Source organism: Accipiter gentilis, chromosome 2, assembly GCF_929443795.1.
Source record: "Accipiter gentilis chromosome 2, bAccGen1.1, whole genome shotgun sequence".
Lineage (NCBI taxonomy): Eukaryota > Metazoa > Chordata > Aves > Accipitriformes > Accipitridae > Astur > Astur gentilis.
This window is the reverse complement of record NC_064881.1, coordinates 9,015,282-9,042,179: the sequence shown is the minus strand read 5'-3', so window position 1 is coordinate 9,042,179 and position 26,898 is coordinate 9,015,282. Positions and strand designations below refer to the sequence as shown.

At 42.8% G+C, this 26,898-nt stretch overlaps 1 protein-coding gene across 1 annotated transcript in view; it reads right to left on the bottom strand.

The window, feature by feature from the left end:
• LOC126048203 (chloride channel protein C-like) overlaps positions 1-21,115 on the bottom strand; it is an 81,856-nt gene extending 60,741 nt beyond the window's left edge. Inside the window, exons 1-7 of the mRNA XM_049822865.1 lie at positions 20,865-21,115; positions 19,833-19,962; positions 13,300-13,380; positions 12,145-12,320; positions 9,925-10,017; positions 6,929-7,172; positions 3,556-3,750 (exon numbers count right to left, since the gene is read on the bottom strand). Of these exons, the coding sequence (XP_049678822.1) occupies positions 3,556-3,750; positions 6,929-7,172; positions 9,925-10,017; positions 12,145-12,320; positions 13,300-13,380; positions 19,833-19,962; positions 20,865-21,115 (1,170 nt within the window). The remainder of the gene's footprint in view (positions 1-3,555; positions 3,751-6,928; positions 7,173-9,924; positions 10,018-12,144; positions 12,321-13,299; positions 13,381-19,832; positions 19,963-20,864) is intronic.
• Positions 21,116-26,898: the final 5,783 nt, after the last annotated feature.

Here is a 26,898-nt window from a genome sequence, read left to right as displayed (position 1 = left end):
TGAAACTGGGAGTAGTTCAGTCTTCACAAAGCTTAGGTCAGGTTTTGTTTCTGAAAACTTAACTCTAGGACAGTTCAAACCCAGGTCAAGTTTTTGCCAAAGTCCAAAGGGAGCTAGAAGGACATCTAGCTTGGAGCCAGTGGCTACATATTTAAAGCAGTAGCCTATCTTCACAGCTAGGTAGAAAAAAAATATAATCCTCTCAAGTAACCTTTTAAAGTTTTGACAGCTTAATATATAAGTATGTATGCATATATCCTTAAATTGTCCACCCTGCCCATGGAAACACTGAGCTTTTGGAACAGAAGCATTAGTCAACGTGATTAAAAAAATAGAAAGATAGCTCTGCCAGATTCTTGGCAAAACATTATCTACATTGTGATTTCCTCACAGAGAGAAAGGTGATGAATTGAGGAGAAGCAAACGCAGGCCAAGGGGCAGAAGGTCACTTAGGAAGACGGCTTTGCTTAATCTATGGCCTGAAGATTAGATATTCAATTCCAGTCAAAGGAATGGTACTCCGGGTTATGTTGTGGGTGTGGAAGATACCATGATGGGTTCTTTCCAAGTTTAAATGCAGACTGGTTTATACAAGATTATTTTTGGTTAAAGTCACTGTGACACAGTTTCTTTCAGTTGCCTGATTATGTGAGTTTATAAAAAAAAAAAAGAAAGAATTGTATGGTTCTCTCTCAGATCAAACAGTTTCTTTCCTGCTGGTTTTTTTTGCCAAGTTGTAATAAAATAAGGACTGTGACCTAAGCAGGATCTTCTAGAGCTAATAAAAAGGAAAAACAGTCTGAATAAGAGTTCATGCTACAAAGCTAATGAAAAAAACAGGTTGTTTTTTTTTTTTTTTAAATTACAGGATGAAGACAAAAATACATAAACAGAAAAGCTCTTGTAAGCACTACAGCCCTACAAAACACATGCTGCTCTCTCCCAGTTTCAGGTATGATCTGGCAAGGTGCTAACTGCTCCATGAACTTTTGGAGTCAGTAAGACACCATTCCTAAACAACGTAAAATAACTCCTAGGAGACATTTTCTTTACATCTGACACTAAATCTTTGCTAGCTGATCTTAAGTTTAATCCTACAGTATCTTCCAACATGCTGGGTCTTGCTGGCTTATGTTGTGGCTTGGTTTGTCTTTTTTTCTGAAAAGTGACAAGGAACTGTGTGGGTTTTATGTGTTTGAGTAGTTTATGCAAGGTTTTTGTAACGTACTATGAGAAAGCCAAACCTTTTCCAATGGTAGGGGAAGCAGCTGTCAAACCCAGAGCTCCGGCCCCAAATTGTTAAAATAATAATCGTTACAAACCTGACCTCTCACAAACAGAGGTCCTTTGGAAACCGTGGAGTTTACACAGGACTAATGGGAGTCACCCGTGGGACTCTACTCCTCATTGCGCTGGTTTGAAGACTGGTTTTTTGTTAGGATGTCTCATCGCAGTCCTCAACAGCACAAAGTCCCGAATCCTTTGCAAGACCTGGAGCAAACTTACAGCACAACGAAGGAAGGCTGGGCAGTGGAAAGACTGTCCCTAGAGCTGAGAACACCCATTTTCCCTACCTACCTCACCCATTCCTTCAAACGTGGAAGGAAAAAGCTTCAAGTGAGCTTCCTCAAAGTGTCTCCCCCTCAGAGAGGTGCTGAACAAACACGGCTGCAAACTGAAAAGCCGACATTCTGCCGCTAAGAGGAGCTGGAATCCACTTGTCATCGATGGCATAAGCCTGCTCCAGCGCAGTCCGTCCACGGGGATCCCTCCTCCTCCTCCTCTTCCTCCTTCTCCTCCTCCTCCTCCTCCTCCTCCTCTTCCTCCTCCTCCTCCTCCTCCCGCCGGAGGTCAGGTTTCACCTCCGACGTGCCAACAGAGAACCCAACAAGGAGGATGCTGCTCCGAGCAACGAGCAGGAGCAGGCAGAGGAGAGAAGGAGCTGGACTGTCATAGCAGGCACGGCTTCCAAAGGACTAAATGAAAGGCACTCTTTTCGACCCTATGGAGAGGAAAAATAGCGCAACCTATGGGAAACGTGCACGTCTCTGTACCAATCTGTGGAGAGCCTGCAGAGACTCGACCGTGTGCCTCAACCGATGGGGCACTTTCCGCTCCAAAAGCTTCCCCTCTTGTATTTAAAATACTAATTGTTTTCCTCCCAGTATCATCCAGGTCACTGATGAAAGCCAAGCTGATTGCTTTCCCCTGAAGCTTATGTCTTTTTGCTGGCTGGGAGTAGAGGCTGCCGAACGCATGTCTGGGCTGACAGGGGAAGAGCATCTATGTGACCCATGGGTCTACAACTGAGCGATCCTCTCTCCAGGAGGGAAGGAAGAGAAAGTATACAATAGTGTATATATAAATATATAGACAGAGAGCATACATAAAACATACTGGCAAGTCTGCCTAAGAAGGGGCAGAAGAAAGGGGCTTTGGTGTGCACCGATCTCCCTAAAGAAAGTTCATCTCAAGACTCTAAAAAGGTCTGAGGACTACTCAGGAAGACTTCCTCAAAAATGGTGGAAAAAAAGAAAAATTATGACAAGCAGGCATTCACTAGACAAACTTGAAGGGAAGCCCAAATTTGCACAATTCACTAAAAGTACAGTACAAAAGCTCTGAAGGTTTCCTTCCTCCACATTTAACAACATACTTAAGTTATAACCAAAACAAAAAATTGAAAATTATGAAAGTGTTCAAAACATGGAAACCTATTGTCTCTACCCTTTTCACTCCAATGGCATGACCCTCCCCAAAGCCATACAATGCCAAATGGAAACTCCAAAGCCTAGAGGTAAAACCCCACCTTATCAGGACATCTGAGGCTCCAGGCTGACCTCCATCAGTAACAACTAGGGATTACTGACTCCAGATACACAGTTAGCTCCACAAAGTTTTCTGTACCTATCCATAACTTTTAAACCCTCTACAACATTTATTCTTCATGCATCTATTCTTCTCACAACGGGCAAAGATCACCTTTGTCGTCTTGAGGCAAAAATGCATATGGTTATGATAACAGTCTCCTAACTGTTTTTTCCAATGTAACAGCTGAAAAAGCGCCCAGGTGCAGAGGCGTGGAGGAGGATGTCCACCTGGTTCTGCTACATGAGCAAGCTGTGTGGGGTAATGAGAGGATTAATCACTAGCAAGGAAAAATGGAGAAAAATGGATGAAATCTACTTGGGACAGCCCTCCACAGGTTGTGAACAAATGCGAAAGCACACCAATGTAACTGCAACATGTCACTAAGTTGATGTAGTATCATCGGAGTAGAGCAGCAGTGGGAGAGCAACTATACAGGTAAAATACTTCAAGCATTAAAAACCAAAACAAAAACCCAAACCAAAACATCTCTTCTCCATTCTTATACACCCACCAACATTAAATACCTATATGTACTTTGGAAATCCGTATGTTTGCTGTATACTCTGTTGGACATTATTGAGTACCAGCAGGTCAGATTCACTTTTCCATCCAGCCAGTTTATGACCTGCCCTCATAAGCCACTGTAAATGTTATATAATCAAGAGAACCATATTATTTACTTACAAGGATAAGCACAGTTTCCAACAGCTTGCTTGTTTTTCTAAGGGATAATTTTGGAATTGAATTAAAGAACTGCATACGTAATTTATTAATCTTTATATTTAGGGAAACAAAGAGAGCTCCCAGAAGACCTCCAAGCATTCCAAGGAGGATGGTCGGAACAAAGGCCAAGACGTTCACGTCCAGCAAGTTCTTAACCTGAGTCGAAGAAAGGAGAAAATATGTTCTGAGCATCCTGCCAGTGACATGAAATATTGCACCCTCTCTTACAAAACCTGATACTACAAAGTAATTCCCGTACAGGAAATAAATCTTTCCTTGTGGTTTAGCGAGCTCAGCTAATTAATTTAAAGCTGATCTCATAAGAGATGGTGTACTCTTCTTGCACACCTCACAGGAGTGGAACCAGCAGGTAGACACTGGTGTTGGCACACATAGCGGAAATCTCTGTGATGCACTGCAGTTACCACAAGCACTCAGCACTTCAGGTTACGTCCAAATAAAATGACATATTGGCCTTAATGAACACTTCAAAAGATTCTGCTGAACCAGAGCTTTTCTCACTGTGTCTATATCTACAACATAATCTGGGAAAGTTGATTTATTGTGTCAACCTGCATCCATGTGCATTGAGATCATTTATAAGTAAATTTATTTAAGCAAAACTGAAAATTGATGCTGATCTGGAACAAATTACAGAACAACAAATCACAAACACAGAATATAATCTGGCAGCTGGAATAATAATTGAATTTTCTGCTTGATTCCTCAACAGGCAGCAAGGATGAGAGCAATATCATGTTTTAATTTTATCCTCCAGCCAACAAAAAGGGGTCAACAGACCAGTGGCAATCTATTCAAAGCTGTGAAGATACTATTTCCTTAGCCTAGGCTTAGAGCTACACAGTTTTTTGTCAAGATTAGGATCTGGACAGAGTAAGAGATCAGGAAATGCTCAAAAAGCTAGCTGGCAAGAAGCAGTAAGGGCACATGTCAAGGGCTGCCTGCAGAAACCTAAACTAGTATAATCTTGGGGGTAGCTGACAGGAGAAACTATCAGCCTTCCTTAAATTGCTTGAGCAAGTGCACAGGCCCTCCTACTGTTCAAACTCTTTTTTCTTCCTCCTCCTCTTCTTCTCGACTTTTAATCTTATTCTTGTTCCTGCTACAACAAGCCTAGACTTTAACAAATCCACCAGGTGGCTGTACTAAGCACTGGTGATATTTCCTGAGATGAGAAATGCCAGGGTCAAAATATAGCCAAGCTTGAAGAATTGGTCCATAAGGTGATGCAGACTAGGAAACCAGGTCTGGATGAGGGAGAATCCCAGAATTCAGAGACAAGTAGCTTAATGTGAAGTAGAAAATAAGTTTTATTTACTGCAGGATCCAAATATCTTGTATTATATTCTACTTAGTTCCAATCTTTGATTAAAACTAAAAATGGACATACATGGTTTTATTGTTTTCTCTCCCTACCTCCATTTTACCTGAGGGAAAGATACACTGAGATGTTTGTTTTAAAGTAATAGATGCACATTACACTGCATGTGTGTGGCAATAAAGGTAAAACCAAGCGTGTGTTCCACTCGCTGGGAATTAAAGGTGGCACAGTGCATTGTTTCTTTTTGTTGTAGTATCAACCACAAGCTCTGGCCAATCGTCAAGAAAAATCTGTTACCTACAGAGCAAGTTTCACGTTTACAAATAATCCAGTGGTCTATGTAAAAATAAAGTAGAGCTTCCTGAAAATCTCATGCTCTGGAGTACAATAAATTGTGCTCCTTGTTAACATTATGCTAGGTAGAATGAACTAAAGAAAACAAATAGTTTTCTTGAGAAACATAAGCCACAAGCTCTAAACTCAGAGTTTATCCACTGTAAACTGTGTTGGTTAATGCCACAAAACATGAAAGAAGCAAAATTTCCCCTGAGCCCCGTGTTCAGTGAAATGAAAATGTTTCCTGTTATCTGTACCACACTGGGAGCCAAAAACTATTGAACACTGCCAGAAATCATGTTGATAAAAATTTTAGCTACCTTTTCCCTCTAATGACACTAATTGAAGACAGAAGGAGACAGAATCCACTGCTCTTTTCAGAAAACATCCTGAAAGGAGTGTTAAAAGAGCAATGCTTATTGTAAAATAGCAACTGAAGTGAGTCTACTCTCCATTGTGCATGCAGCTGTTCATTACACAATACTTTGGCTTCAGCAACGAATCTAGCTTCAGAAGGCCTGACCTCTTCCCTATTCATGTAGTCTCACCTTTCTGCCACAAATTTTTATCTTCTTGGATGTGTCACTGCAACTGTTTTGGGGACTGCACTATGAGCTGGTCCACAAAAAGGATTTGGGTTGAAAACCAACATCTTCTCCACTTGCCCCAGCTAAACTTGTGGTAAAGCAAATATACCCAAAATACTTTTGCACACCATATGCAAAATCATTATATCAGTCAGCGTGCACACAAAAAAAATGTTGCCCATTTTCCCAACCAAGGTATGCCTACATGTGGAAAATCCCATAATGTCTGGTTTATGCATTGCTAGAGAGACACAGGCCAGAAGAAATTCAGAGATCAATGAAATTGATCAGGGAATTACCTTAGGAAAAATTTACTTAGTAGCAAAAAGTGGAATGGGATTCAGAAGACTAGGGTTTTATTTCTAGCTCTGTAATTGATCTCCAGGTCAAATACAAAGAAGGACATTGAGGCAAGAAGTGAAGATCACGGTACTTGCACATCACTATGGAATCATCTTGCAATAAAAATGAGCAAAAGACATCATAATAAAAGCAACTATTTTTAGGTGGACACATGGTAAAATTCAAAGATTGTGTTGTGTTGGAAGGAATAAAATAAAGGCAGCTGAGGCTGAAGGTCACCTCTGTTGTGCAATGAGGAACAAACAGTGATTTTATGTTTTCAAATGTTTAATCTCTAAGCACTAAGGAACAGGGGCACAGTACAGCAATGCCTGCAGCAACAATAGAGAGCTCAAGCCAACTACAGAAGGAGAGGACACCTTATTTAAGAGCTTCTCTGCTTTCTCCTTTACTTCGAACTATCCCTCTCCTATCCAGCACCAATACAGAAAGTTATTAAGGTAACTTATATGATCAGCTAATAAGCAAACAGTAGATGCTTTGTCTATTTGTTTGCTTTAATTTAGATACAATACTCTGTGTTGTATCTAAGTGATTACCAGATAAAAAGTGTGAATGCTTCCATATCCACTGATCTGGTAATTGTACGTATACCATCCTTTCCCCTTCTCCGTCCCCCTTCCCCACTACGCCCCCAGCAACAATGCTGAAAGAGGCAAGCCTAAAACCCTGTATCTATTTCCTCCCACCCCCACACAGTACGTACCCAAAATATAATTCTTTTCTCTGCTTCAAAAAATCCAAAGTGACCTCTGTAAACAAACGCACAGAGAGAAGAGGACAGTAAATCCGTGGTGAAGGTAGCCATCAAGCAGCAGAAGAAGGTTTGCCAGGCCAGCCTGATGTCCCAGAACGAAGACACTTCTTCTAACGTGAACAAGAGCCCGCCAATGGGGGCACGAAATACCGAAGCTATGCCTGCTCCCGCACCAGCCGTAATGAAACTGCGCCTGCAACAGGTAGAAGAGTCAAAATTCGGGTAACAGGAAAAAACACAGAAACACAAAACCTCCATAAACATCGTTTCTTGTCAAAGCTGGGTTTAGGGGGCTGAATTTATAGAGCTGAGGGTTTATTTTAGGGTTATTTTCACCTCTAGGATTTGGGATTAGACCTGTCCATCTTGACCTCTGGTCTTGACAAAACCCTCAATCCTATAACATCGCGTGGGGACCACTGCGCCACGCCAGCAAGCTGCTGAACTGGTGCCAACCAGCCTAACACCAGGCAGACATACCACTTCACACCCTTGAAGCAGTGCAGTCACAGGGGTGAAATACTGCAGGGAAAAAAGGTAAGGAAGTTTGGGATTCACTAGACAATGAGAGTACAGCCCTGGACCCTGTAGGCTCAACATGCCGCCTCCGTCTATAAATATCTGAGAAATCCACAGGGAACGTATATGCCTTGTCTCCCTCCCTGTAAAGGCATGGAGCTCACATACACCCCAAAGAGGAACAAACTTCTGTTGTGGTAAGCTGTACTAGGAGCTCAAATGGCAGAGATCTGCACTGTGAGCCAGTTCCAGTAAAGAAAAAAAAAGAAGTAAAAAAAAAAAAAAAAAAAAAAAGAAAAATAATTATAGTGTTGTAAAGAAAGGCATTAATGGGCAGTCTTCCTTTATAAACTTATTATTATTTATTTTCCCACACACAAGGTAATTTTCTTTCCAAAGCACCCATTTCATTACATGAAAACAACATCCTGCATCAGACAAATGTTACATTTTAAAGGAAGGCCATGGTGTGCAAAACAGAGGGAATGATATAGAAAGAAGAAATAAAATTATGCTTGTATTCTGCCTTGGAAAATTAGATTCAAGTCCAGCCTTTAGGATACTGGGGTGATGCTGATACATATAATGCACTAATCACTAGCGCTCACCAGCTTATAAAACTTTCATCCTCTGGATGTGCAACCTGAGACCTCAGGGATAATTTGCAGAAATGCTGAGCATTCAGTACTAGCTGAAGTCAACAAGTATACAAAACACTTGAGTATTTTTAATATTAAGAAATGGTAAGTTCTCAGAAGATCAGAGTCAACTTTAAACATTAGTGGGCCCTTTTGACTTCTCTGTGGTGTCCACAATTTTTATCAGTACAAAGATGGCTGGCAATGAGTATAATGGACAGAAAATAAGGGAAAAGATTAGAGAGTTCATCTCAAAGCCGTTAACAAAGCCCACCAGTAAAGCTACACAGGCAACTTTATGTCTCATATTTCCCAACTCACAAATGCCGAGTTAGACACTCTTGTGCATGCATTTGTACTTACATGTATCTTCACAGTGACATTGTTTCCAGCAGCAGGGAACTCAAAAGGTACTGCACACCACAGTAAAAGCTGGGCGAGCTTTGCTTGGACGTCTCCAACTTCTTGCTCCAGTCAGTTGTACATGCTACGTGTCCCACCAGTAGTATCAACAATGAAACTGGACCCCTTCTACACATCTGCTACAGCTGCCCAATGGAGGGATGCCTTAAGATCCTTCAACATCCTAACACTTGCTGAGTTACTGCTCTGCCTGTGACAGTACTTGGGAGAGGGTACATCTCTTGAGCCTACCTAACTCCAAAAGATACCAGGGGAGTGGGAGTCTTTCATCCCGGTCTTTGTAAAGAAGCAAGGTCTTGCTTAAACTGAAATTTGTCTCCGCTGCTCACCAACACCCCTCTATGTGATGGGGACTTCCACACAACCTGTCTCTCCCAGGATGGTTCCTGACTGCAAGCTAATGCTTCTTCCTAATTATACTATAACCGATCCTGCAGAGAAAACAAAAGTTCTCACTGTTTCTCTTACCGCAATTGCTGATTTCTTCCATGACTAACATTATGTTTAACCAGCATGTGTCAGATGTATTTAAATGACTGATCTTAAAAGGCTAAAGGCAAAGGAGATCCTGCATCTTCCCTTTGGTCCTTTTTGATTTTCTTTAAGCTACAGATAGTTCACAGTGGCTGTTCATTTGAATCTTTTGTATTTCTTTAAGAAATCAACACAAGTTTCTCTTTTTTTCCTTGATTTAGAAAAAAAACAGTATCGTGTAGGGTTTTGTATGTCAATAGGAAAATAAATACCATCCAGAAGACATAAACTGGTTTGCAATTTCTTTTTCTGGAAACTAATCTCATTAATTTCAGTAGAACTGTTCACAAGAGGGAGCTTACCAGAGTTATCTCACAAACATGCATGAGTAGAGAAGAGCCAGATTTAAAAAAGTGTCACAAACAATTTACTTTTTCAAAACTAGAAAAATAAAGCAAGGCCCCCCTGTGCACATTGAGCAATCCCCATCACCTCTTTTTTCCTGGGCCAGCATCGTTAATTTGAGGATAAAGTCCACGTGTAAAAATCCTGCATTTTTCTCCCTCCTTATACAACCCAGAAGGCAATGGGAAAAGGTCTTCAGTATTGTTGTATTACTTCATTAGCATTCAATAAAACAACTTGTGAACTTTCTTTTAAAGAACTTTAAAGTTGTTTAATTAACTTTCTTTTAATTAGAGTGGGTGGCTTTTGCCCCATTCCAAAGTGACAAACAGCAGGAAGGCTGACAGACTGCTGGAGCAGCATCTCTATTTCCCTTCCAGATGCAATGGGCTCACTGATGACTTGCCAGACACCCACGGGGCACCAAGGGCAGGTTGTGGGGTGCTCCCCCCACCCCCGAGCCCCACAGCTCTGCCCATCACTTACTTATCAGCTGAATTCCGAAACCTGGTGAAGATCGGGAGGTGGACGCCGAGGGTATCCAACTGCAGCTGGCTCAGGCCACAACCCAGGAGGGCACTAAAAGTGATATTGTGTAATTGAGAGCACTCTTTGGTAAATTATTCATAAATCAGCCATGGTTAAAGGCGGGGGAGGACAGAGCCTTAGTTGGCATGCAGCAGCAAATCTAGATTGGTTTCAACAGATTTAAACATGGAAAATGTTGAACATGTCTTTTAAATATGTAAAGTTCCATTGACATAAAGCAAAGAGGCTACTAAAGACTTTCAGATTCTTGACTCAGAGACTTAAATGTCTCTTTTGCAAGGAGTGTTATGATGATAGACCATGAAATGCCTTTTGAAGAACTGCATTTTAATGTCTGCCCAAATGTGGTGACACGTCAGACTATAGCCCATCATTTCAGTCATCTGTTCCCAGGTTAATGACCATGGGAGCCAGAACAGCCCCACTTGTAACAGAAGATGTGTCATAATTTAAATTATTACAGTGTGTTCCCAGGCAGCACTTCAAACTACATTTAAATGCAGGGAAAAAAAATCCAAACCCTTAGTGAAATGAAAAATCTATTCATTGTATAATCTTGGAAGACTTTTCTACAAGACTTAAATTAGAAGCCTTAACGAATCTCTCAGAGGCTTTTAGCAACTTACGCATGTTTATGTTTAATAAAAATGGTGGAGGGTTCCAGCTAAATTAAATTAAACTAGCTCTTAATTCCTATGTTTTGAAAAGGCATCCCGTTAATACTGTGCTGACTTTCTTCATGGAAATATGATTTAATTCTTTGGCTCATACATCACTGTTACCAACCCAGCACAAAGGAAAAAAAAAAAAAAAAAATCACAGCTGCAGTCTGTGAGCTCCTGGAGACAAATGTCTGAAAGCAATGAAAACAAAAGAAACCTAAAGGGAGAGCTAAACCTTGGTAATCATTGTCTGGAAGGTTTGTGGCTGCCTCTGACTAACCATGTGCTCCTATTTTTGAACATCTGAGTCATCCCCTAGGGTAGTGCACCTCTGTGCAAGTAAATAAATAAATATAAACCCACAGAGTAACCGAAAATGTGAGAGGGTGCTGGGGAGGAGGATAGGTTTGGTCAGGGTGGTGAAGAAGAAGACAACAAACCTCAAGGATGAATACTTTCCAAAACCAAAAAGGATCAAAAATAAAACAGTAAACCAGCCAACAAATGATCTACATCATATTAGCAGAGACCAATTTTACCATCTCTACTCAAGATACTGTTTAATAATGGTAATAAAGTACAGCAGGATTCTCCTCTAAATGGTGAATAAAGGAAATCATGTCACTTACCAAAACGGCAGAGCCCAAAATCTGGCCCACAGTTACTAAGTTTGGCTGTATCGCAGCACAGTAAAGTTTAAGAACTGCTCTGACCTACTGAGCGGCACTGGGCAACCCTCCTCTCCCCTTCTCACAAGGTCCCAGACCGCAATAGGGTGGTGGGGATTCTCTTTCTTTGTATATAGCAAGGGGGGATAAAAACATTTTCCTTCAAGAAGACTATGAAGTCTACTTTTCCCTACCTAGAAACGTAGTATTATGCTACTGCATGAACAAGAAGCAGCTCCAACCTGACTTGCAATCTGCCATCTGCAGAGCTTGCAAAGCAGCGCCTGGTTTCTGTGGTCACCCATATCTGGCACTGGCAGCTGCCATGTTTGTAAGCTGGAAACATGGACCCCAAGGGACTGGTTGTCCATCACTGTGCACCTTGCACAGCCACTTACAGCACTTCTGCAGGTAGCTGTAAAATTGTTGCCCCTTTTGCGCACAGCCGCTTGAGACTGGCTTTATTTGCATACAGGCTTTGCATAGATGAAAGCAGTTATAAGGGATGCAAAACAGCCAGCAGGCCATAGCTGTGGGACTGGTTGCTTTTCAGAAACAAAACTGGCTACCGTTGTCCAGACAACTGCTTGCCAAGCCTCACAGGGAATCATAGTAGGGAACTAAGCCAGTATTTAAAACATGCAGCGAAAAAATGTTTTTCTTCACTGCATGGCACGAATAGTCGTGCTAATGCAACGGAGGGGACAGAACAGGTGAAAAGAGCTCCCAAGGCAAGGTATTTTCTAAGCCAGCACTGCCACCAAGACAGACATTGCAAACCCATACCCTCAGCCTGATAGCTTGAACTTTTGTCTGCTATTTCTTACCCCAAATGGATCATGGGACCTTCTGACCCACAGAAGAGCCCAGAGGCCACAGCCAGCACGCATGAGGCAAATGTCCCTAAAAAGGTCTTGATATTGAAAAGATGTTGAATAGAAGTGCCATTCAAATACCCAATGATTTCTGGCAAGCCAGATGGTGAACCCGCTGGGCAAAAGAACTGCAAAGGAAAAAAAAAGAAAAGAGACAGTCAACAAGCATGTTGATGTGTTAGATTGCATCTGTGGACATGGATTTTAAGTCCAGCCCTCACCTTGCTCTGTTCAGAAACAAACTTTCCCAGAATTGACAGATAACATAGATACACATATAACTTCCAGCTACACACAAAAATTCAAGCTCCCAAAGTGTTGCTGTATGTGTACTGAGAGTAATGAGAGAAGAAAATGACTGACGAGGGCCCCTGCCCCAGCTGCCTGCCATCCCCTCTGATGCCTGAAGCCAACCAGCCTCTTGTCTTTGCACAGGCAGTCTGCAGGGCAGGGTGTACGTGTGAACCTGTATGATTTGTCCGATCAGTTCAGGCTTCAGATAGCTTAAAACTGGTCAGTTATTACACATATAACAGCAAACTCTCTTTTCCTACTGTTGCTGGATTTTGGGGTAAGTTCAGTAAAACATTCACTTTTTCTCTCACATATGCTGTTAATTGCCTGTCTATAATTAAATTGAACACAGCAGGACAGTAAATGACAGAAAGGGTCAATGTTTTAGCCTTGCTGCCTTGTAAAAGTACTGATCTGGGCTACAAGCAATACCCACATAGCACAGCTAAAAGATCAATCTAAAACCAACAGTAACTTTTATATGGAGTGGTGGTCTTTGGCTTAGGCCCCTTCCAAACACTGAGTTTTCACAAGTTACGCCAGCTGCCACTTGTATTTATTTTATAAACACCACATGCTAAGTGTAAATTGCATCGCCACCACCACTGATTTCACCCCAGACACTTTTATACAAGTTATGGGCAGTGGAATCCAGCTTTAGGCTGAATGCCAAGAAAGACCTCTCCAATTGGGTTGTATAACAGAGGGGGGGGGGGGTTAAATAAAATACTGAATTAACCAGTATTTGGAAGAGCAAAAGATCCAGTTTATCACAGCATTATAGGCTTGTTACGTAGGGGACGCAACACTTACCAGCACTGAGCCTGAAGAGAGAACCACCATGGCCAGCCCAGACCCAAGCGCACACAGCCACGTCATGTGGATGTTCCCATCCTGTCCGGTTGACAAATAGATTACTACATCGGCACCCATAGACCAGATCCTGCTTTTCAATGAACTTCTGTCCCACAGATTACTGCAGGTAGAAGGTGGACCATAGGGAAAAACCAAAAGAAGCAGTGCAGGCTCCTTAGAAGGACAGGAGTGAGTAGCAGTAAGGTGAATGATGACTTTCAGATTCATGGGGTTTTTTCCAGGACTTCTTGCCCATCTCTCAAAAACACTATAAAGGATACATTGTTACTCATCAAGGCCCTTTTCAGGTCTAAAGCAGAGTTAAAGGACCTTAAGAACATGCACAAGAAAATACTACGTGGTGTCTTCAGGAGACATTTTGCTTGGATGGAGGCTTCAAAGTCTTATATCGGTAATTACCTTTATGAATTTGCAGCTATTATAAGTAGACAGAATATATGTGAGCAAGCTATTTCTTGCTTTATTTTAACCAAAAGGACATCTCTCATACTAGGCCTTCTCACATTTAAAAAACACATTTCAGTCTCACTGGGTTTTCAGTTTGTTTGTTTGTGCTTGGGCTGACCGCAGCCATGCTGTCTCCAGAACTCCTCAGTTCCCACACACTTTGCTGACTTCCACAGTGCTCAGCTGTGATTCATTGTGTGCGCAGGTCAAACACATCCCTTGCATTTCTGAGGTCACAGCATTACAGCCGGCCATTGCACCCTTGCCGGCAGCATGTCCCATCAAGGCTTTTATAAGCACTTCGTGCAGCGCAGCCAAACAGCAAAGCAAAGTGCACGAAAATGAGTATTGCTCATCTGCAGCTGAAGGAGATATATAGATGGGAAGGTCTTCCAGGGCAGGAATTACACGTGTGTACTGATGTCAGAGCCTGTGAGAGCTTGCCTCCTGTCCCTCTGTATTAGTTCAATACAATAGGACAAATTTTATAATATAACAGGACCAACAGTGCGTGTAACAGTTGTTATGATGCCCTGGAGTCAAACTGTGGTTTCTTTCTATATATTCTTTATTTATACTTTAGTGTGTATATATACACACGTGTGTATATACATACAAATGCATATATACATGTATGCATGTGTATTCATCCACTGTTTATATATTTTATAAACTTACGCATAGTTTGTATATAAGAAACGCCAGGCAAATTATATTGCAAGGGAATTATATATGCTTTCCTCACGGAAAACCTAAACTTGTTCGTTTCTTGGACATTCCCTCTGATATATTCAGCCTCCATCTGTTCCACAGAATAAGTCTTCCCTTGCATTTCTGTGAAGTGATTGAGATCTGTCCTTCAGCAGCTAGCAGGATTATTTCATTATCTTGATTTCATAGAATAGTAGAGGACACATCCATGTCTCCCTTGTACTGGAGAGCCCAGAACTGGACACAGTACTCCAGATGTGGCCCCCACCCGTGCTGAACAGAAGGGAAGGATCACCTCCCTTGACCTGCTGGTGTATTGGGTTTGCGTGGCATGATTTTGGTAGTGGGGTGTGACAGGAGTGGCTTCTGGGAAAAGCTGCTAGAAGCTTTCCCTATGTCTGAAAGAACCAATGCCAGCCGGCTCTAAGACAGACGTACCGCTGGCCAAGGCCAAGGCCATCAGCGATGGTGGTAGCACCTCTGAGATAACAGATTTAAAGGGGGGGGGGGGGGGGGGGGGCGGGGGAGCTGCTGCAGCACAGCAACTGCAGCCAGAGAGAGGAGAACATGTGAGAGAAACAGCCCTGCAGACACCAAGGTCAGTGAAGGAGGGGGAGGAGGTGCTCCAGGTACCAGAGCCGAGATTCCCCTGCAGCCCGTGGGGAAGACCCTGGTGAGGCAGGCTGTCCCCCTGCAGCCCAGGGAGGTCCACGGTGGAGCAGATCTCCACCTGCAGCCCGGGGAGGACCCCACACCAGAGCAGGGGGATGCCCCAAGAAGGCTGTGACCCCATGGGAAGCCTGTGCTGGAGCAGGCTCCTGGCAGGACCTGCGGATCTGTGGAGAGAGGAGCCCACGCTGGAGCAAGTCTTCTGGCAGGACTTGTGACCCTGCAGGGGACCCACGCTGGAGCAGTGTGTGCCTGAAGGACTGCAGCCCATGGGAAGGACCCATGTTGGAGAAGTTCATGAAGAAATGTCTCCCATGGGAGGGACCACACGCTGGAGCAGGGGATGAGTAAGGAGTTCTCCCCCTGAGGAGGAAGGAGCGGCAAAGACAACATGTGATGAACTGACCACAACCCCCAGTCCTCATCCCCATGCTGCTGGCAGGGAGAGGTAGAGAAAATTGGGAGTGGAGTTGGGCCCAGGAAGAAGGGAGGGGTGGGGGGAAAAGTGTAAGATTTGGTTTTATTTCTCATTACCCTACTCTGGTTTGATTGGCAATAAATTGAGTTAATTTTCCCTAAGTCGAGTCTGTTCTGCCCGTGAGGGTAATTGGTGAGTGATCTCTCCCTCTCCTTATCTCAACCCACGAGCCTTTTGTTATATTTTCTCTCCCCTGTTCAGCTGGGGAGGGAGACCGATAGAGCAGCTGCATGGTGCTTAGTTGCTGGTTGGGGTTAAACCATGACAGCTGGCAACAGTCCTCCTAATGCAGCCCAGGAAGCTGTTGGCACCACAGCCATCTGGTCTATCAAGCACTGCTTCCTTCCAGTTTTGCTTTTGTCTGCCAGTTTGCTGAGGGTGCACTCTGTCCCATCATCCAGGTCATTAGCAAAAATATCCAACAGTGTTTGGCCCCAGTATTGGCCCTGAGGGTACACCCATGGTGACCAACCTGCACCTAGACTTTGTGCCACTGATCATAATGCTCTGAGCCCAGCAGTTCTGCCAGTTAAATCCATCTCACTGTCCACTAATCTAACCCATACACCATCAGTTCGTCTATGAGGATGTCATGGGAGACAGCAATGAAAGCCTTTCTAAAGTCAGGATAAACAACATCCACTGCTCCAGTCATCTCGTTGTAGAAGGTTGTTACCCACTGTAAATCCCTGCTGACTACACCCAATCACCTTCTTGTCCTTCATATGGTTAGAAATGGTTTCCAGGATTATTGGTTCTATCACCTTCCCAGGGTCAAGATGAGGTTGACTGGCCTGTAGTTCCCTGAATCCTTCTTCTTGTCCTTCTTGAAAATAGGAGTGACACTGGCTTCCTCCAGTCCTCAGGAGCCTCTCCTTGATCGTCTTGAACTTTCAAAGATAATTGAGAGTGGCCTCACAATGACATCAGCCACCTCCCTGAGAGAAAGCATTGAGTACCTTGGCCTTTTCCAAGTCCTTTGTCACCAGGTCCCCTACCCAGTTCAACAAGCCCATGTTTTTCCTAGTCTTCCTTTTCCTGCTGATATACCTGTACACATCTCCTTCCTTTCTTGTTGCCTTATTAGATTCAACTCCAGGTTCACTTTGGCTTTCCTAACCCCATTCCTGCACACTCAGACAGTGTCTCTGTATTCCCCCTGGGTCATCTGTCCTTGCTTCCATCTCTTGTATGCTTCCTTTTTATGTTTGAGTTTTGTGAGGAGCTTCCTGCCACTTTCTGCTCGATTTCCTGTTCATTGGAATGGACTGTTCTTCACATGGAGGAGATAAACCTGAAAACCAACCAGCCCTCTTGGACTCCTATTCTCTCCAGGATGGTCTCCTTTGGAATTCTTCCAAGAAGATCCCTGAACAGACCAAAGTGCTCTCCTGAAGTCCAGAATTGCGACCCTGCTTTTTCCCCTCTCATCTCAGGATCCTGCACACCACCATCTCATGGTCACTGCTGCCCCCAACCTTTACATCCCTGACCAGTCTTTCCTTGTCTGTAAGTATGAGGTCCAGCTGAGCAGGTCCCCTCATTGGCTTCTTGATCATCTATCAGGAAGTTGTTATCAATGCACTCCAGAAACCTCATGGATTGCTTGTGCCCAGCTATGTTGTCCTTCCAGCAGATACTGGGCTGGTTGGCTAAAGACCCCCATGAGGATCTGGGCCAGTGACCATGAGACTTCTTCCAATTGTCTGAAGACAAATTTGTCTAATTCTTCATGAGCTGGTGCTCTATAGCAGACACCTACAACATCACACATGTCGGTGTGCCCTCTAACCCTGACCCACAAGCTCTCAGCTGACTCTCATCTGTCCCAAGGCAGAGCTTCATCCATTCCCACTGCTTTCTCACAAAAAAGAGCAACTGCCCTTCCTAACCATCCCAGTCTGTCCTTCCTAAAGAGCCTGTACCCAGCCAACGCAGCACTCCAGCAGTATCCGCTATCCCACCGTATCTGTGCAGACAAGGAGCTCATCTGCCATGCTCCAGCCTGAGAGGCCACAGGCACTGCCCGCAGCCCCAGACCTGCAGAGCTGCACCCTCCCTCAGGAGCTAGCTCTGGGTTGCGGCCTCTGCTGAGCCAGGGTAATTTCTCCCCTGGGTGCTGGGGACCATCTCCAGCAGCTCCTTGCCACCATTGCTGCGCACAAAAGCACTGTCAGCCCAGACCCTGGCCCCCTTCTGCACAAATTGCTGCATCTGCTGGCTGCACGCCATGCTCCACGGTTATACAGGCTCCCCCCAGCACCGGCTGAGAGGATGCCTGGCCCTCCCTGGTCAGGATTCAGCTGGTAGAAAAGCTCAAAGCCTCTTTCTCACAAGAAGCTCTTCGGTATTCATGCTATCTACCACAGATATCACAAAACAGGTGAAAATTTTGCCACCTTCTCTCTACAGGTGAGAAAAACAAGCAGTCAGGGTCAGAGATGCCTTAACATTTTGTGCTGGTTTTGGCTGGGATATAGTTAATTTTCTTCACAGTAGCTACTATGGGGCTGTGTTTTGGATTTGTGCTGAAAACGGTGTTGACTGATAGTTCAGGGACGTTTTCGTTCCTGCTGAGCAGTGCTGACACAGCGTCAAGGCCTTTTCTGCTTCTCACCCCACCCCACCAGCGAGGAGGCTGGGGGGGCACAAGGGGTTGGGAGGGGACACAGCCGGGACAGCCTACCCCAACTGACCAAAGGGGTTTTCCAGACCATAAGACATCATGCTCAGCATACAAAGCTGCGGGAAGAAGGAGGAAGGGGAGGATGTTCAGAGTGATGGCGTTTGTCTTCCCAAGTCACCGTTATGCGTGATGGAGCCCTGCTTTCCTGGAGATGGCTGAACACCCACCTGCTGATGGGAACTGGTGAATGAATTCCTTGCTTTGCTTTGCTTGTGTGTGCAGCTTTTGCTTTACTATTAAACTGTCTTTATCTCAGCCTACGTGTTTTCTCACTTTTACTCTTCTGATTCTCTCCCCCACCCCACTGAAGCGGGAGCGAGTAAGCGGCTGTGTGGGGCTTAGCTGCTGGCTGGGGTTAAACTGTGACAATCTTTCTTGGCACCCGATATGGGGCTCAAAGGGCTTGAGATAACGACAGATTTTATTGGAAGGTGTTAGATCAAATTTATAGCTGTTATGTTTGTTTAGCTATTAAATGGCAGGCTCCAGTGCTTGCCATGGGGCTTGCTTGCCTTACTGTATATTAGAGTCTGGTGCTCATAAGTGGCTGCTTTTTGCTTTCGCTGCTTGCTGTACTGCTGTACCACTTATCGTCTTACTCTGCTGTGCCGGGGAACATTTTGATAACAGCAATGGCGACGCGCCTGGGCTGGCAGACGGCCAGGGCGTCGCTGCTGTTCCTGTGCTGCTGTACTGGACAGGCTGGAACTCCAGTGTGAACTCGAGTCAAAGGGACTGTGACCTGTGGATGAGTCCACGCCAGAGCAGGTACATCTCGAAGCATCTGTGGCCATGGTTATGTCTGTGCCACAGCAGGTGTGCCTCAGAAGGGATTGTGGCCCATGGATAATTCCACGCTAGAGAAGGTACACCTCGAAGCATCTGTGGCTGTGGATAAGTCCATGCTGCAGTAGGTATCCCTTGAAGCATCAGTGGCTGTGCATGAGGTCAAGCATGGGGGCATGGATAAGCCCACAACATTGATTTTAACCATTCAGTGATTTTTACCACCACCATTCCAGTTATTACAGGGGTGATGGTACCCATCAAGGACAAAGTAATCATTCCACAATAATCTATCACAGCATTAGCAAAAGACAGCTGCCCCAGACATAGAAAGAAATAACATATCTGATACCAGGTACACATTCACTAAGTACCTTAAGAGAAACCTAATCCCTTCCCTTGGGCATCAACAAAGCTGAAGAAGCACATGCCCCTTATGTACAAGGAGGAAGAGGAAGGCCACAATATTTTAGACTGCCTTCATTAATCTTATGACAAGAACTCCATCAGATATTATACTGTACTACAGGCTAAGTTGTAGCAAAGGACACCAAAGCATGCCTACACAAAACACCGCAGGCCGATGTCCACACCCACCTAGACAGGCAGCACCTGTAGTCAGTTAAAACTTTACAATGTGGATTTTCTAACAAACACACACAGAAGAGGTCACTCTGACTTTCTCTTGCTCACCTGCAGGTAATTTTCCATCAGGTCCCATTTCAATTTGATGAGAGAGTCAATTATCTGATGAATCAAAAATGCAAGCATCCCAACTGCTGTTCCGATTAGCCCCATCAGCAGCCAGCGATCCCACTCTTTTCTAGAAATAGGAAAAGAGAGTTACATCTCAGCCTATAGCACAAGACTAATTACCATGCTTCCTCTCACTAACATGCATTTTTAGAGCATTTTGATTATTAACCGTGACTGCATGAATAAGTGGGTAGTTTTGCCACTATTAAAAAGTGTATATTCAACAAAACTCTACCTTCAGGTGAAAGCCATTTCCATTTGGGTAAGGAACATGGTTGGATTTTTTTTAGTTTTGCTTTTGGTTTTGGTTTTTTAATACATAAGTAGCAGTGCAATGTGCTTGCAGATGCTGATTGTTTGATGCCATCTCAAAATCCAGTTATGTGACTCAGTAATAAACATTCAGGAGAGCACTCAGAACTCATTTCAAAGTAACTCCTGTTTTCTTCTGCTGCAACTAATGCACTGAGCACCTATCATACAAATGTGCAAACCTTCACCTCTAGTTTCTGTCTTTCCTAAACTTATACTTACAATAATAATTGTACACCAATAATAATTTCTGATTAGAAAAGTATCACCTCGGACTAGAGCACCTCTACTGAGATTCAAACACTACGTTTCCTGCAGATTACACTAAGAGGCAGTGAATTTCAAGAAAAGTCTCAATAAGATAACATTCCCCCACACCTCTGCAAAGTCGCTTCCTTTTAAGCTGTATACATTGAGTAGTTATTTTTTTTTCCTATTTAATAATTTGTCAAGAGCAAAGGCATAAGCACTTTCAAAAAATGCTTTTCATCAGTCGCTTGCTGCTTGGCCCCCTTCTACATGCTAATAAAATATTTTCCTATATACAGAAACAATAAATAATGTTTTCTTTATTCCTTCTGCTATCAGGCATGTCCCTGGATTGTCTAAATTACCCATAACTTAGAGGTAATTTAACAGTATTTAAGGTAAGTTTACCTGTATGTTTTCTCTTGTAGCCACTTCTTATAAACTTCACTGTGCGAAGGCAAATAATCCAAACTCTCATGGGTTATCAGGTGTTCTCTCTCCTCCTCCTTGCAGTGAGAATATGCTAAACTGCTTCTGATGATGCTGCATTGCCTCCTAAAATCCTGAGAATTAATCAAATCAGGCCCATGATCTTCTGCCATTAAGATCTCCTCTTCACCATTTTCCATGTGTGTCCTATGGGAAAAAAGTGATGACATTACAGCCGCCTCCAAGAATCTTTGGGAAGTTTATAAGAACGATGTGAGCCCAAGAGCAGTCTTCTTGAGACTGAAAGAGAGAGGAGTGGAAAACCACGCGAGGGTGGATGGCACGGAGTTTGGCTAGTTTGTGTTTGCCCTTGGTTTGCTGTGGGTATGCGTAGAACCAGCACAGCCAAAGCAACGAAAACTCGTCCGAGCTGGAGCTCTCTGGTGAGGAAGTCACTCCAAGAACACACTGACCACTGTAGCAAGATTATCACACTGGCTCCTTGCTGACTGTTAAGAGGACAGGGATGTTTAAGCCACAGAGGCTTTGTCTGTTTAAAGAGATGATCGCTTGCTGTGCTTTAGGCTGCCCAAAGATCTTGATCCAGTAATCTAATCACACAATTTCATTAAATAAAACAAAATCTAGGTTGCAGTGACATTCTGTTAAACCCTGAATTCTTAGTATTATATAGGCACCCTAAAAAAGCTTATTCTCTAATACATTTTCCTTTGAATTTACATGTCAAATTTCTTTTTAGGTGGATAAAAACCATTTGCTAGACTACCAAACTCACTACAGCTTGGACACTTTACCCAAGGTAGTTTGCAAGTTGGCAGTTCAAAGCACAAGAAGACTTGATGCATGACAAATATTCACTGTAAAGAAAAATTGGTAACATGCTGTGCGTTTGTCACCTTCGAGGCATGTTTTTGGTTACTGGAGACAGAGTTGAGAAAGATTGCTGCTGCCCTCCACTTACTGGCACATGGACCAATTTGGAAAGGTCTCATCTCAAATAATGAGGAAACATAATAGTTCTTGGTTATCAGTTAGTGAGTACTAAATGGCAAGAGAGCAAAAAAGTTCTTTACACAAGCCACATGGAAAACCTTAGTTTGGGGTTTAAGCACAAAAATGTCTTGATATTAGACTGCTAATTTGTGCTTGTACAAAAGTTGGGTTTAACTAGTCCAAGTTTAAAAGGGAGCAAGGGAAAACAGAGCTCAGATGAGAAAAGCAGGCACCTGAGCAGAGCTTAGGACCCCGTCGCTGCTTTGCTCAGGGATGCCCAGTCTGGCTACCGAAAGGTCTCCCTTTAGCCCATTTCTTTCTTTCTGGAACATGGGAATCTGTATGATGTAATTTTCTAGTTGTGTTAGATCAAGCTGGTGTATGTGAATAGATCTGGGTATTATACAGATTGCAGCATAAACAGAAATGAAAAATTCACTGAACAATACAGAAAGGGGGGGAAAAAACCTGAAAATAAAGCTACCTTTCTAGGGGAAAGGGATGAGGGTAAGTCACACTGCTCACAACCAACACAGTTACACCTCATTCCATGTCACGATGATTTGTTATGTAAACAGGACAGCTGTTTTTCCTCAAACAGGAATACCATCACCAGCCATAAGAGCACATCTGAGCATTTGTCTTGGCTGTCCCTAGTTGCCAGAACAGCGAAGCTGACAACTTCTCTTCCATCAGACACGAATCCCACCCAGTCTCTGCAGCAGTGGCTCAGCTCTACTGCAAATTCTCAGAGGCACACATTCATGTACTCAAATTTTAAAAAACAATATGGAATGAGTTTTCAAACTTTAACCCATAATTATTTTTTTGCACAGACTCCTCTATAGTTAACTTAAGCCCACCAGTATGCTTACTCATCTGAAATACATTTCATGAACCTCTGAGAAGCAGTGCACAAACAGCCAGGCTCCAAAAGCTGGAAGGCAAAAAGCAGAGATATTTCAGATTGTGGGGGGGCACAGCTGCATCCCAGAGATTCAGGCACTGAGAGAACTCTACAGAGGACAGACAAGGCCTTGCAAAACACATACACACACATTCACAGTGCATTCATTATTCTACAACAAAACTTGAAGAGATATTCCTCCTTAAAGAAAAACAGTTATTTTCAGAATACTTCGATGAAGAAGGCAAATGCAGATTGGGGCGATAAAAGCATTCTGTACCAGAAATTCCTGTGCTAGAAATACGTACTGCTAAATTGCCCCATCAGAATTTGACCCCAAACCTATGCATTTTGGCTGTCATTGTTAAATATGCTCCCCCATACACATTCCAAGGGCAAACATGAGTTTTAATCTTTCTTCTGCAAAGTATTTTGGAGGCTGTATTATCAGTCCTGTAAAGTGTGCATAAGGATTGCCTGCTTTCTGCAATAAGTTTTCGTCTCCAAACATCACAGAAGGATCTCTCTGCTTATCCAAGAGCTTCCATAGCTCAGTTTTAGCCATGGACAAAGGCAAGAATAGGCAATGATGAAAGAAAACTCTCTCAGTACTGGAAGATTCCCACTCAGGAGAGCAGAGAACCCAGGCTGTGACCAGTTCCCAAGCTTTCCACTCATTTCTGGCTTTGATACCTGCTCCTGCAAGGCTTGCTACTTTACTTACAAGTGTTCTTAACGTCACAGGGATCACAGCCTAACTGGGAACTGCTGCTCTGGAGACAAGGAGGGAAAGGAGGAGTCTGTATTCTGTGCTTATCACCACAGAAATCTAGTAGCTACACACTTGTTTGAGTAAATGCTTTAAAGATTCAAGTTATAAATTGAACTTCACTTAGTTGGGAGTTATAAAACATCAATGAAGGGAAAAAGCACGCTTTCAAGCTGCCAAGACCCCGTTTGCGAGCCACAGAGCTCCTTGCCCCACTCCCAAGCAGCTTCCATGCAGACCAGGGGACTCCTCACACAAGGGCGAGGGCAGAGTAAAGGAGGGTGGGAGACACCAGCATGGCGCTCCCCTCTTTGGTAAGCATAAGCAGGCTGAGCTAGGCTGCCTCCAGTTAGGACCTGGAAAGTAGCTCCCTTGAAATTAGAAAGATCAGCAAAGGATCGGACCACTCCTTCTTGGTGATCTGGTTTAGAGGTGAGGTGCGGTGAACAGACGAAATGCAGCTACCACATGATTAGCACTAGCTGACCAGTCCAACACAAAGCGTTGAGCTACCCCATCTAACTCCCCTCCCAAATAACTGGGGAGAAGGAACAACACAATTTTGACTAAATGTTCTGTGAGAGTGTGTGCATGCATGCACATGCGTGCGTTCTTTATAATTTAGAAGACCAGGGTGGAATAAACCCAACCAATACTATGAAAATGCAAAATTACAAGCCGCAACAAATAAGAACTACCCACCAAACAGCATTAGCAATTCAGCTTGTATTTCATACCAAAACATTTTGCCACTTGTCTTTAAATAGTACAGACATAAATCAGATTCCAGCTATTATACATAAAAGCACCTACAACAGAACTCTAATTCTTGCTATGGTTGTACTAAACGACTCCTACCTCTGCAAAATTACCAGTCACCCATATATGTAGATGGCTATATAACATAATTTCAGCTGTGTAGAAGCAGGTATGCAAAAACCAAGTAAATACTTAGTCGGCGCCCCAGTTTTATGTAGCCAAAGAACAGCGTATTTTTTGAATGGTGTCAGGAGTCGTATATACTTAAATTATATTAATTCCTTCCCTCTCCACTGCCCCCTTGTCTTCAGCTATAGGCTCGTTAGTGCAGTGTATGTGATTTGTGCATGTCAAGTGAAGCAGTGCACCATTTTTGTTGGCTTCTGTTTTAATACTAATTATCATGCAGATATTATAGTCATAAAATCACAAAAATACAGTAAAGCACTAGAGATTGAGAGTCAAAGTTGTTACACTGAATGAAAAACACAATTCCAAACAAATCTGAAGGTAGAAGCAAAGAGTATTTGAAATGCCAGAAATAGTTACTACTCTAAGGAACATGAGCACTTCAGAATTTTTTTTTTTTTTTTTTAACAGATTGAAAGCAGGGCAGTAGAATGAAGAGCTTCCGAAGCAGTACTCTATTCACAGCATCCCACCCTGAAGATCAAAACCACCACACTACTAACTGAGGTGACACTCAAAGATTTTAAATAATGACTGTTTAATGCGCAATCTGAATGACAGCTCAAGGAAGCAAATAAATATCACTGTGATTGAATAGTGATATAAAAATCACTGCTAACTAGAAACATCATGGCTATAAAATTTCATTTCACACATTTCAGTACTTCAAAGTTACAGCATTTAAGAAATGGAAGCACGGTAGTAACTTAGCATCAGAATTGTGCTATAAATGCAATGACTCGTACATTTGATGCTGACTGTAAGGACATAGATGTTTGAAACATTTTCTGATAAGGCTGTAACAAATCTAATATATTGTTACAGGTTAGCAGTACCTTACAAGATCATGAAAGTAATCTGCGAATCTTCATACATAAAAAAATGTACATATGTCAGGAAATGGCTTCAGAAAACACAAACCAAGATGACTATGTCTGTCTCCACGAATCCTGACACTGTGATGTTGTGGCAAGGAGTTTAGAGATTTCTCAGAAGCGGACGGTCCCATAGTTCAAAGTGTGACACACCACCCAGAGATGGGAAATAATGCTCTCTCCTGAAACTGCTGCAGTCCAGCAAACAACAAATGGTGGAAGAAACTGTCGGCCAGAAAACGTGGGGGGTGAGGGTTGCTGGCAATTCACCTGATACCACCACAAAAGCAAAGAGCGTTTAGCATAGACTTTTCTCATTGATAGTATTGACTCTATTAACTACACACATACATTTAAACTTAAAACTGCTGATCACCAATCACTTAGATAAACCTGGGAACTAAAGAGCCAGCCCCCAGCATCACACACTTCCATGCTTTTCATTTACACAGCTCCTCATGGTGGCAAGTTTGCATATCAAAACCTAAAAGAAATGGGAGTCTCATCTTAACCTGCTGTACTTCACCACAGTTTTTAACAATTTTAAATGCAGGAATATTCTATCTTAAAAAAAGTGAAAGAGATTAAAGTCCTGTCAGGCTGAATTTAAGGAGTTCCAATTGCTAGGTTCATCTCCCAAAGTCATTCCGCAAGGCTCAACCCTTTCTTCCATATTAACCCAATTTTCATGACACTGGAAAGATCTGCTACAAATACCCTCTTCCACATCTGCAGGATAACTTCATAGCTCTAACATTTGAGCTGCTCTCATCCTAATTGTAACAGCTTTTATTCCTGTGACAATTGGGAAAAAATAGCCAATTTTTCATGGTCTATTCTCAAGTCAAGTCAGTAACAGTTGTGTTTACCAGGTTTCTTCTTTTCTTTATAATTTTTAATCAGAAATTGCAAAGGGATATCAAACCCTTCCCCCCTTCCCTTTCTCATTCCTGCATGCTTAAAAAGATAATAGTAATATAATAGCAATATAGTAGTAGGAGTAATAATAATTCAAAATGAAAACAGCCAATGCATTAAATCAGCATACCTACACATCTGTAATAATAACCAGGGAGCATAGTGGGAACAAGCAAAAAGCAGCTGATGAAAACCTTCTTTCCTTCTTTGTTTATGTCTGCTTAGCCATTCCTTTAGTATTTCTGAGTTAACCACATACAGTATATTTTTTTAAAACCCAAACTGCATAGTTTATATATTATAAAACCATGTTTACATTTTATCCATCCTGCATATATTAAAAGCAGAAGGTTGCGATGCTTCCTTTAAGAAATGGTGAAGAGTCATAAGTTTGTATAGAAAACATGCATTATATCAAGAGATCCCAAGCACTGGTTATTTGCGCAACATCATCCATTAAGTTATCCTTTTATACAGTTTAGTACTAGTATAAATAATAAAAAGGCTTTTTCTATTTCTCACTATTTTAAAATGGTAAAGACTGAAAAACTTCATACTTTTTTGAATATGGGAACGCTACTT